Source organism: Capricornis sumatraensis, chromosome 1 (assembly GCF_032405125.1).
Source record: "Capricornis sumatraensis isolate serow.1 chromosome 1, serow.2, whole genome shotgun sequence".
In the NCBI taxonomy this organism is placed as follows: Eukaryota; Metazoa; Chordata; class Mammalia; order Artiodactyla; family Bovidae; genus Capricornis; species Capricornis sumatraensis.
The window spans coordinates 132698098-132710884 of record NC_091069.1 but is presented as its reverse complement, the minus strand read 5'-3'; the positions used below and the strand labels follow the sequence as shown (position 1 = coordinate 132710884).

The window sequence follows — 12787 nt, the reverse complement described above, 5'->3', positions numbered from 1 at the left end:
CTGCAGACTGTGACTGCAGCCACAAAATTAAAAAACACTTGCTCTTTGGACGGAAAGCTATGACCAACCTAGACAGGGTATTAAAAGCAGAGATATTACTTTGCCGACAAAAGTCTGTATAGTCAAAGATACGGTTTTTCCAGTAGTCATGTATAGATGCAAGAGTTGATGATAAAGAAGGCTGAGTGCCAAAAAACTGATATTTTTGAACTGTGGTGTTGGTGAAGACTCCTGAGAGTCCCTTGGACTGCAGAGAGATCAAACCAGTCAATCCTAAAGGAAATCAACCCTGAATATTCATTGAAAGGACTGATGCTGAAGGGGAAGCTCCAATACTTTGGCCACCTGATGCAAAGGGCTGACTCATTGGAAAAGACCCTGATGCTGGGAAAGATTGAAGGCAGGAGAAGGGGATGACAGAGGATGAGATGGATGGATGATATCACTGACTCAATGGACATGAGTTTGAGCAAACTCTGGGAGGTAGTGAAGGACAGGGAGGCCTGGTGTGCTGCAGTCCATGGGGTTGCAAAGTTGGAAACAACTGAGAGACTGAACAACAACTTTTTAAAAAATGATGTTTTAAAATAAATGTTGTTAAAGGAGGAAAATCATCATCAGTGACATTGACAGTTTATGTTTTAAGACAATAAGCTTTTGATTTTTCTAGATTTATTTTTTACATAAAAAGAGAACACGGTGAGCTAAGAGAATTAACAACAATAGTATGCAAGAAACAGTCTGACCAGTTTTAATGATGGAGTCCTAAGTAAAACAGCTGGAAGTAAGATGATATCTCAAAATTTATGCTTTCAGAGACCAATACAATGAATTCTAATGCCTTAGTTATATGACACATAAAGTCAAAATAAAATTACTTTTAAAAACTCTTATCTACTTAAAAGATGGCAAGAATACAGAGAAGAAACAAAAGAAAATAATTAATTCTTAAAAAAAAAAAACCACCAAGAATGAGAAACACTAGATTAAAACTGTTGCTTGCTAGACCTCTTTATTTGATATTATATATGAATTTTCAAGGCATGATTTTAATATTCAAGAATTTTTATGCTAGTGTATGTAAATAATAGTCACTGGACCATTGCCAATAATAGTAATATCTCTGAAAACAAATTTTCCTCTGTTGGTATTTACTATATAAATAATGATATATTCATAAAACAGAACAGATACAAACTTTTCATCAGAAGAGGTAAAGCTATATGTTTATGTATGGAAATATATACAACTACACATTTAGGTGAAAAAAAAATACAATCATTTTATGTTATTAGGAAAGGAAGACTATCACATTCTGGTGGGCAGACGTGCATGCTCCAAAACCCCAGATATGGCCATTTTACATAGTTTCTAATGTGAATGGTACTCCTTAGAATTATGCAACTTGGTGGCCTTGCTTTCTAGGCGTAAATAATTTCTGGGATGATCTATAAACATCCATTCAGACTAATTACCTCTGCATCAATATTGAGGATTTGAAATGAAGGTGGGGACATATGAAGGGTTATATTTCCAAGTTTTTATATACTTTTAAATTTTTACCATATATGTTTTCTATGGAAAAGCTTAATTCTGTAATACTAAACATTTACTATCAATATATACCCTATTCATGTTTTAGTTGATTTATTCTGTTAATATCACATAGAATATGAAAACATTACCATTTCTAAAGACATGACTAAACAAAAAACATGCTGATAGTTTCAAGTCTCTAGATCTCTGGTTTTGACCTCCCATGAAATTCAGATTTTATATATAACAACCTCCTGTATATAGCTGCCTGGATACTTCAAAAGTTCTTCCTGTTCACCTTTCTGAAACAGAACTCATGCCCTTCCTTTGCAAACCATCTCTTTCTTATCCCTGCATTCCTCATCCAGCTAGTTAACTATGGCAAAAATCTTGAGTTACCTAATGAATAGCCTTCTGGGGTTTCCCTGGTGGCTCAGTAGTAAAGAATCTACCTGTGACGAGAAGACCAAGGTTCAGTCCCTGGGTTGAGAAGATCCCCTGGAGGAGGAAACGACAACCCACTCCAGTCTTCTTCTCTGGAAAGTTCCATGGACAGAGGAGCCTGGTGGGCTGTAGTCCATGGGGTCACAAAGAGTCGGACAGGACTGAGCAACTGCACACACGTCACATTTCCCCTGCTGTTTTCCATTGATCATTAAATAATATTGATTTTTATTCCTTAAGCTCTCAGGCACATCTGCTCTCCATCTGAAAGTCACCAGTACAATTCTATCTCCTATCATTTTTTACTGATTTATTAAAATAACATTTTAGCCTCCTGGATTTAAGACTTTCCTTGTAATTTATTCTCCATACTACAGCCAGAACAAACTAAAACTAGAATCTGTTCATATTCTTCTATTAACTTACCAACTATTACTAGGTTATATATAAATATATTTTCCCCCCTGGAGTGTACCTAGGAGTCATTTAAAAAAAATGCCACTTAAAGAAAATGAATTTTCTAGATATAAAATTATATGCCTTCTTTTCAGTATGTCTGTGAGAAGTGTAATTATATATAATATCCAATTATTTGTAATATATTAGTATATAACTATAGATAGATAAAAAATTAACTTATATGTATATTAGCGATTATCTAGTTTAAAACCTCCATATTACAAAATGAAGAGACCATACCAATGAAGGTAGATTGTGAAGATGCAATAGAATGAAATGCTAGTACAAAGAACACTGAATCAGAAATTAGGAATCTGAGGGCATTAGTCCTGGTTCTGATTATATTTAGCTTTAAGCTTGGAAAATAACTTAAGATCTGTGTGTTTGAACTTCCCTATCTACAAAATGAGAAGGGATTCAGGTAGATTAGCAATGGCAAAGAGGTCTCAACTTAAGTGCCAACCTCAATCAATCTGAAGTGGTTGCCTGAAGAGTAAAAATATCCATCTGGGATCAGCAACGTTACAGCAAAATCAATTAGGAAGATCTGCGATGGTTGGGGGAGAAAAAGCTATAGCATATTTATCCATATTAGCCATCCCAAAACTAGCTAATCTCTAAGTCCCAGCTCTACAATTCAATATTCCTGTGCCAGATAAAGGATTCCCTGGTAGCTCACTATGTAAAGAATCCATCTACAATGAAGGCAGACTCTAGTTCAATTCCTGGGTTGGGTAGATTCCCTAGAGAAGGAATAGGCTATCCATTCCAGTCGTGAAGCTTCCCTGGTAGATCAGTTGGTAAAGACTGCCAGATAAATAAAAGTGAGAGTACATTAAAATTGTTAGTCTTCTTATTCTTTGGATGTCTTCAATTGTTCAATTCTTTTAAGATTATTATTTCACGGTTGAATGTGACTCTAATGGTAACACTAATGTTGACAAATTTGGAAATGGCAGACCTTCACAGTATTTTATATACTTCTTTTCAGATCTTCCACCTCCCCCTGTGCCACCGCCTGCTATCAAGTCACCCACTGCCCAATCCAAGGCCCAGCTGGAGGTACGACCCGTGATGGTGCCAAAACTCCCTTCTATAGAAGCAAGAACGGACAGATCATCAGATAGAAAAGGAGGCAATTACAAGGGGAGAGAAGTATTGGATGGAAGACAAGTTGCTGATATGCGACCAAATCCAGCTGATCCTAGAGAAGCACAGGAACAGGCAAATGATGGGAAAGGACGAGGAAACAAGGCCGCAAAACGAGACCTTCCGCCAGCAAAGGCTCATCTCATCCAAGGTACTTATTTAGTCAAGCAGCCAATAAATACAGATTGAACATGTTTGCATGGTACATAGTTAAGGCTCTTTAGGATCAGGTACAAAGGGTAAGATTCAGAAATTTGCTCTCTATTGGAGGAGACAGGTGTGCACCCAGGTAATTTGAATACAGTCAGTTCTAATACATGATATTATGCACATCTTCCTTGAAGAGATGCCAGTTTAGTTGAAGTTTAAAGGAAAGCATGATTTACACAAGTTACAAAGGAAAAGGAGATTTCTGACAAAGGAAATAAATAGAGACAAAACATGAATATGTGAAAATGAATGTTTGGTGAATTCCGATTTCCAGTTTGGCTGGAAAATAAGATGCTTGGGGCCAGGGACAAATGGTGAAAATAAAATTAGAAAGGTGGTTGAAACTGATTGGGGAGGCCAGGAATACTATTTTGAAGAGTTTGGGATTAATGATATGGACAGTGGTGAGCCAGCAAAAAATTTAATCAAGAAATTATATAATCAAAAATAAGAATAAAAAAATTATCTTTTTTTTTTCGCTTAAAAAAATAACTGACAGAACTCTATAGTGAAGGAGGAGTCTGGAATTGGGTGGCTGAAGGTATCAGAACCCTGCAAAATAATCTAGGTATAAAATATGAAAGCACTGAATTAAAAGAGTTGTGCAAATTAAAAAGAGAAACAGCCTATATAGGCATTTCAGAGATAGATCCTATAGGACTTGGTGACTAATTGAATGTAAAAAAGTAAATGAACTAAGGGAGCAAAAAAGTTATTCAAATGTTAATTAGATGGCCCTCCATGACTATACAGCATAATTGTATTGAACAATGTAAAAAAAATGAGGAAAAGGATAAAAGTCTTATGGAAAATGACTTCAGTTATGAATAGATTAAGGTACTGACAAGAACGTAGAAATGAAAAAATTCAGTAAGAATTATAGAACTAAGTTTAAAGATCAGGAGAAAGGTTGTAGGTAGAGAATGGATGTTGTTCATCTCAGCAACACAGAGGTGAAAATTGTTTGAATAACAAAAGCTAAATTATCAGCAGTGATGGAGGGGATAATGTTTAACAATCAATTCTCTTGGAAGGAAACAGAACAAGCCCCTAATATGTAGCCATTTGCTTACTTCTGTTGTGTAATTACATCCAAAGTGGCTAGTTTCAAGCAACTAATATGAAATCAGTGTATGTGGAGTTTGGAGGAGATGGGTATAGTAGACCCTTGTGTGAACATGTAAGCTCTCTCCAGCATAGCACAGAGATGACTGTAAGGATACTGCATGATGATTAAAGGATACTAGTGGGGAGAGTAAAAGGGGGAGGGACTAGACACGGATGGGGAATTAGAGGTGCAGACCACTACATACAAAATAAATAAGCTACAAGAACATATTGTACAGCACAGAGAATATTGCCATTACTTTATAATAACACAGAGAATATAGCCATTATTTTATAATACAATAACTTTGAATCACTATATGCTACTAATATAATATTGTAAATCAACTATACCTCAGTGAAAATAAATGCATTCATACATACAAACATATGTTAGGCAGAGGAACATTCTGTACCAAAACTGAAGTGGAATCAAGAAGATCGGACATCAGTCTGTTGTTTTGTTCATTATGGGCATCTGGTCATTAGTAACTTTCTTTCAATATAGAGGAGTTTCATTTCATTCTGTAATGTAAGCCTGAACTCCTCACTCTGGCATGGACTCAGCAATGAAGTGATGGTAAAGTTATGTGTTTTGCACAGATGCCTCCACTGTGTGACCACAGATTACTTGGTTACATCACTATAATTTGAAGTTTGAAAAACTGTGCTTTTTTATCATTAAAGCCAAGATGATCTGAACTTTTAACTTTTAACAGTTATACTCCAAGAAGTGATTCATAAATCAAATGTCACAATATAACTTATGAGATTTGTATCTGACCTGAAAGTACAGACCAATTTGCTGCTCACAAGCAACGTTTCTCCAAAATAAGTTCAATTCTTTGGGGGAAAATTTAACAACTCAGAATGATTTTGGTGTGTGTAAAATTAAAACAAAGATGAAATTATTTTTGTGTCTTTTAATTGTCATTTCTGTACATTCCTGTAATTTTAACCTTCATAATTCAGTTTTTGCTATTAATAATTAAAGAGGCTCCCTAATTTACATCTGTAACAAATGGTAATTTTTAATTAAGGAGAGTGGTCTTTTAGATTTCAAAGTCTGATCTTTCTGCTGACATTTACCTCAGTTAGTTCAATTTATTTCTACATATATCAAGCATCTACAGTGTTATGAAGCATTGTACTAGTCCTGAAATTTATGTGTAAACATGAACCTTGACCTCAAGGAGCTTATAGTCAGAGAAGGAGACAGGTAATCTTTAGTCACAGATACACCCACCCATATTTGATATAATGTTTATGGTGTCATGATACTTGAGAGTCCAGAGAAGGGAAAATTAGCCCAGTCTTGTGGGTGATGGAATGTAAAGAAAGACTTCTTGATCTTTCCTAGTGGAAATGACCCATAAGCTGACTTTTCAGGAGGGTGGAATTTAGCTTGGGCAAGAAGAGTGGATAGCTTGTTTTGGCAGAGAAAGTCAGAATGAGAAGTTGGAGTACACTGAGGAGAATTTAAGAAATTCAGTGTTATTAGACAGTAAAAGTAGTAAAGATGAAGCTCTTGAGATAAATGTAAGCTTAGCTTATGGAGACCCTGTAGTTCCTATAAAAGGAAGGTAGCTGAGTGAAGCAAGTTTAGAGGGAAATAACTCAAGAAGTAGAGACCCCTTAGAAGAAATTTACAGAGACCCGTTAGAAGAAATTTACAACCTCAGAAGAGACATGGAGAATATAAACCAGGCTGTGGGAGCAGGGATGACTGAGGAGAATATTCAAGAAACTATTTAGTTAAAATCATCCTTACATGTTATATATTTGAATATGTGGAAAAGGTTCATTTAAGAGGTTATGGGAAGGTTGTTGGAAAGGCGAGAAGAAATTAAATAATTCCAGCTTTCTGTCTAAGATATCTTAAAGGTTAGTGATGCCATTAACTACATTAAGGAATACAGGGGGGAAGAAATCTCAGAGGCGTGGACATGGTGAAGTCAATGCTCAATCTGTGGAGTTTGAGGGGCCCTCAAAAGGAGGCAGTTGTGCAGAGTTCAGGAAATACACATTAATAACTCATCATGGTTAAATACTAAAGCCACCCATTTATTCAGTCAGAATATTTATCTATTTTTTAAATTTATTTATTTTAATTGGGAGCTAATTACTCTACAGTATTGTAGTGGTTTTTGCCATACATTGACATGAATCAGCCATGGGTGTACATGTGTTCCCCATCCTGAACCCCCCTCCCACCTCCTTCCCCATCCCATCCCTCAGGATCATCCCAGTGCACCAGCCCTGAGCACCCTGTCTCATGCATCAATAACCTATTATATATCTAGGTGAGATGGTATCAATACACAAAACCAAGTACCTGCCCTCATGGCAGCTCTACTCTAGAAAAGGTACAGTCTGAGAGAATGGATGAACTTGCCCAGAGTAAGTGGGGGAAAAAAGGTTTTATGCACACACACACACACACACACACAGTGGGCTAAAAGCAGAAACCAGTAAGAAGGGCAGCAATGAGTAAGAGGCACTGCATAAGAAGAGCCCACCAAAGACAGGCCAGGAAGCGGAGAGAAGTAGGAGCTGAGACTAGTAATGTTTACATTGGCTGTGGTTTTCAGATGAAGGGCAGTGAGAAGTCTAAAGACTTAAGGATTGAAACATGGTTAGCATCATCAAAGTCAACAGGGAATTTTCTCAGTTCCCTTGTAGTAATGTGGGCATGATTAGATTTCAGTGAGATGCAGAGTAAAGGGGAGTTGTAATGACTAATACTGAGTCCAGATTACTTTTCAAGAAGCTATGCTAAGCTATCAGTAGAGACAGAGTTATAGATTTATGTAGAGCACCAGCTTAAAGGGAAAGTCTTTAGCCAAAAAGATATTTTATCATGATGTAGTTTGTCAAAAACTGAGCTCAATAGAAAAAATTGGGTGAAACAGACACAGAAGATGAAGGTCACAGAGGGCCAAGTTCCATGAAGCTAGCTAGGTGCTGGTAGAGTGATCCACATGGACTCTGAAACACCAGAGAATCAGAAGTCTGGATCAGGAATGAAAGTTGTGATGAATACAACAGGAGAGAAGTACCATCAAAGAGGACGATACAGGTTACGTAACTCCACTGCTTGGCCCTCACAGGAATAGGGTGTTTTTGTTCAAGGGTTGAAGAGCAATGATTTATAGCTAGTGTTGGTTACCTGAAAGCAAGCTTCCCTTCTTCCACTGTAAGGAACTTCAGTGTAGGCTCCTTGGGAAATCAGATTTCATTCAGGCAAAGTGGACGGTAGAGGAAGCTTTTGGGGGAGGAGAACAAAAGGGCATGTGGAAGGGTTTTTTTTGTTTTGCTGTGCTCTGTTTTGATGTGTTTTGTGTCCAAAGGTTAGAATGGACAGGCTTTGGAGAGACGTGAGCAGTTGAAAAATGGAACATTAGAAGCATCACCAAATTTAAAGCATATGGAAATAGTAATTCAGGAGACAGCAGTTACCAGGAGTGGCTTGATTTTTGAAGCTAGCAACAATGTCAGGCTTCTCAGATTCAGGGTTCCACAATGTAAATATGGTGTTGAAATGGAGGTTGGCATCTTGGTATCTAGGGAGTGAATCCAGGTTTGACTCTGTTTTGGTGGTTCAGTAAGACTGGGATTTTTTTTTCCTATCAATGCCTAATAATTCCTTCTTAGCTTACATAGGAACATACTACAATATCTCATGTGTTTTCCCATCAACACTAGCAACTCCTAGTGTCCTAGTACACACTATTATCACTTTTTTTTTTTTAAATAGAAACTAAAGCCTGAAATAATGGGAGATAACATAGTAGAGGATAAGACTGGAAGTCATGTCTGACTCCAGGTTTTGTTTCCATTTTTTAAGGATGTTGATCTCAAGTGAATTTGAGATAGATAAGAACTTATGAGTAGAATCAATCTAAATCCCAGCTACTACCAGGAAAACAGCAGGGTTGTTATTTTTGTTTTCAATGCCTTATTCATTATTGTTATAAAATGTCCTCATTTATTCCTCATAAACACTAATGTTTGTCCATTCTGATTTATAGACATAGTGATACATTATACAATGAAAATGTACAGTGAGCTTCATATGTGCTTATTTTATTTCATTACACAGAGGATATTCTGCCTTACTGTAGACCTACTTTTCCAACATCAAATAATCCCAGAGATCCTAGTTCTTCAAGTTCTATGTCATCAAGAGGATCAGGAAGCAGACAAAGAGAACAAGCAAATGTAGGTCGAAGAAATATTGCAGAGATGCAAGTTCTTGGAGGATATGAAAGAGAAGATAATAATGAAGAATTAGAGGTATCTATAATTTTTTTCAAGTTTCCCAGTGTTAGACTAGTTTTTATATAAACCTCAAAGTTTAAAGCATTCATCAGTCTACAGAAATGTTACTATTTCATCACAAACCCTGTTAGTGATGACAGCAATTGAAAGTCTTAGAATTCAACGATTTTTCTTGAAATGTGTTCCAAAGTTTTAAATGGTAATAATGGTTTCTTTTTAGATATTAGGGTTCATATTCAAGCTGGATATTTGTATAACAAATATGTTGTTAGGGAATAAGAACTATTGATCTAGATAATTATAATTCACAGTATTACAATAGATTATAAAAATCCAGTAAAGTGATAGAGTTATAAAATGTGAGTGAGGGGTGTTTTGCCTATACTCTCTGCCATCTAGTGATCACTGGGATTAATCAGGATGATTTGGGCAATTACATTTCATCTTCAGTCTTTTGAAAATGGGAACCTAATACTTAACACTGACCTTCCCAAATAGAGAACACTTCTTGAGTCAAAGATATCCTTTGTTGGAATCTATAGATAGTACTGTAAGGTAGAGTTGGCAGTAAGTCACATTATATTACAAAATCATCTCCTGTGTTTAAGACTGTGTTTTCATCATTCAATAAAAAGATAAGCTGAGGACAAATTTCTCTTCCTACAAAGAGATGTTATCTCAAGCAGATTGTTAGTAGAGTGTTAAAACTATCACTTTTTATAATAGAAGACGAAAAATTATAATTCATTATGTCTAATTGAATTTGCTGTTATGCCCAATGTATTTTTATTTTGAGGTTTAGAATAAGAAGACTTTCCTTTTGCACATGCTGTTAGAAAAGTTATTTTTCAGGTTTTTGGTTTAGTTTTTGTTTTGTTTTTAGAAGAGCCCTTTGAGGGCACAAAAAGTCAATACAGGCAACCAGCTACTTGAAACCAATAAAAATTGAGCTATCATGTTGAGTTGAGGCTGGGGGCTAGAAAACTTGGCTGCTCTTGTTCCCCTCCCTGTGCCGCACTTCGTAATCCCCAGACACCAGGTGGAACACAGTTTACTACTCGTTAGAGAGCTACTGGATTTGCTGTCAAAACCAGCCAAAGTTGATGTATGAATATGTTGCCATGAGCACTTTTCAGTTGTATGCTAGGGAACGAATGAAGAAACAATGTAATAATAAAAGCATGAAATAAATACGAAGTAGGACAACACTCTAAGATTTATTTAAAATTTAACAGGAACTTATCTCTTACAGGAAACTGAAAGCTGAAGACAACCAGAGAGGATTAAGAGATCTAATGTGAAAGTTATCACTCAAGATGCCTTGTGTCAGATGACATAAGACGCCAGATAAAATGTTCAGTGCAATCAGAGTGTACAAATTGTCGTTTTCATTCCTCTTATTGGAATACCATTTCTAAATTTTACTGGGATTTTATCATTGTTATTTGATCCCTATCCCTAGGAAGAACCTCCCTATTCCCCTCACTGTGGGAACACATCATTTCACCTTGCTTCCGGCAAGGGAAGTGTTTGACTTTTTGCTTCAGTCATCAGCCAGCAGGAGAGAACAAAACAGTTCTTTAGCATTTTGCCCCTGAGATATGGCATTGCACTGCTTATATACCAAGCCAATTTACTGATCAAAGATACAAAGTTGACTAATCAACTTCAAGTCAAGGGCTCGAAAGATATAATCTTTCTATAACCAACTGCTAATGCAAACTAAAACATAACTTCATTTTAACATGATTTTAAAATCAGTCTTTCATACCACCCTCTGCAGGGAGAAAAAAGAAAAAAAAAACATAGCAAATGCCGGACAACCATAATCAATTTGAAGGGGGTAGAAACATTGTAAATATATACTCTTTGCAACCCCTGGTGGTACTTTATTTTGTCTTCATTTCAATCGCTGAAGTATATTCTTATCGGAAACTTACTTTTGGATAAGTAGGGGTAAGCCAGTTGGATCTCTGGTTGTCTAGTCATTGTCATAAGTCAGCCCAGCAAAAACCTTGTTCTATTTTTCAATCAAAAAGCAATTATAAATACATATTACCAACAAATGGATGTTTTTAATGACCAATTGAACAGGACATCCCCATCTTAACTGGCCTGAATTTCTTCTGGTAATGTCAGTTCAACTTTCGGAAGTGCCACTTAAGGAAGTTTGATTTTTTTTTTTGTAATGCACTGTTTTTAATCTTTTTTTTTTTTTTTTTTGGTTTTAAAAGCACAATCACTAAACTTTATTTGTAAACCATTGTAACTATTAACCTTTTTTGTCTTATTGAAAAAAAAATGTTGAGAAGCGTTTTTAACCTGTTTTGTTAATGCTCTATGTTTGTATTTGGAATATTTGAATGATGACAGATGGTGAAGTAACGTGCATACTTTATTGTGGGCCATGAATGCAACGGTTCTTACTTTTCCTGGACTTAAAGAAAAAAAGGTTTAAGTTTGTTATGGCCATTGGTTAAACTTAGAATTTCCTTATAAGCTCAAATGGAGGCATTACTTGCTTTGAATTGCCAAATGATGTCCTCTGATTGTAGGTTTTTATGACCCTTTTTTTTTCATTATATAAATTTCATTGACTTTATAATCGGTGCTATTTGAAGAAAAAAAGTACATTTATTCATTTATAGGTGTCAGTCCTTAACCCACCCCCCAGCCCTGCCATCCCCCCAGAAAACAAAGCCAAACAAAACTGAACCACAAAAAAAAAAAAAGCTGGTTTTCACCAAAAACTAAATGTGTTCACTTAGATAATTTGAAATTTACATAGAAAAGGTGTGCAGTACTAAGGGAACAATCCATGTGATTAATGTTTTCATTATGTTCATGTAAGAAGCCTCTTATTTTTAGCCATAATTTTGCATACTGAAAATCCAATAATCAGAAAAGTAATTTTGTCACATTATTTATTAAAAATGTTCTCAAATACATCATTCTTCCTTGTGTTTATTTCTTTTTTTTCCATTGTGTGATCAAACTTATTCCATTTAATCACAAAGTTGTGCTGTCTTAACATTTCATAGTATATTATCAAATGAGTAAAAATTCTCCTTTATGAATAGCCAGGTTTTACTTATAAGGAAAATTTCTCATTTTACTCTTCTGAAATTAAAGATACAAAGTGAATCATAAACAAATAGTCACTTAATCAGAGAGTAACTTTTAATTATTATTAAGAATGTACTAAAATGTTTATGTGTATCTGCCTGAATTTCAGTTAACTTATTTCTGAAATGGTCAGGATTCAACTATGATAGATATGATTTGTAAACTTTGAGCCAGTAAGTTTTATCAACAAGAAAATTATATGAATCCAAAATACTTATCAGTAATTATCTGCTTTATTGTTCCAAATTTATGTAAAATTCTGACAATTCAATAACCTCTCATGTACCAGATTGCATATTATTGTTCATTAGATTAGAGTCAACATATTCAATTATTCACCTTTGGAGGAATGAAATGAGCATCTTGTCTTAGAAGTTCCAACAGAATCTACTGAAAATCTTTTTCCTGTGACTTATGTACTGCTAAATTTTTTGTTGGCCACAATTTGAAAATATGGGAAAAAAGTTAAAAAGGG

The 12787-nt window shown here is 35.5% G+C and overlaps 1 protein-coding gene across 1 annotated transcript in view; it reads left to right on the top strand.

Moving 5' to 3' along the window:
- The window catches only part of ROBO1 (roundabout guidance receptor 1), a 449648-nt gene extending 438233 nt beyond the window's left edge, over nucleotides 1–11415 (top strand). Inside the window, exons 27-29 of the mRNA XM_068975047.1 lie at nucleotides 3431–3739; nucleotides 9008–9201; nucleotides 10439–11415. Of these exons, the coding sequence (XP_068831148.1) occupies nucleotides 3431–3739; nucleotides 9008–9201; nucleotides 10439–10453 (518 nt within the window). The 3' untranslated portion in view covers nucleotides 10454–11415. The remainder of the gene's footprint in view (nucleotides 1–3430; nucleotides 3740–9007; nucleotides 9202–10438) is intronic.
- Nucleotides 11416–12787: the final 1372 nt, after the last annotated feature.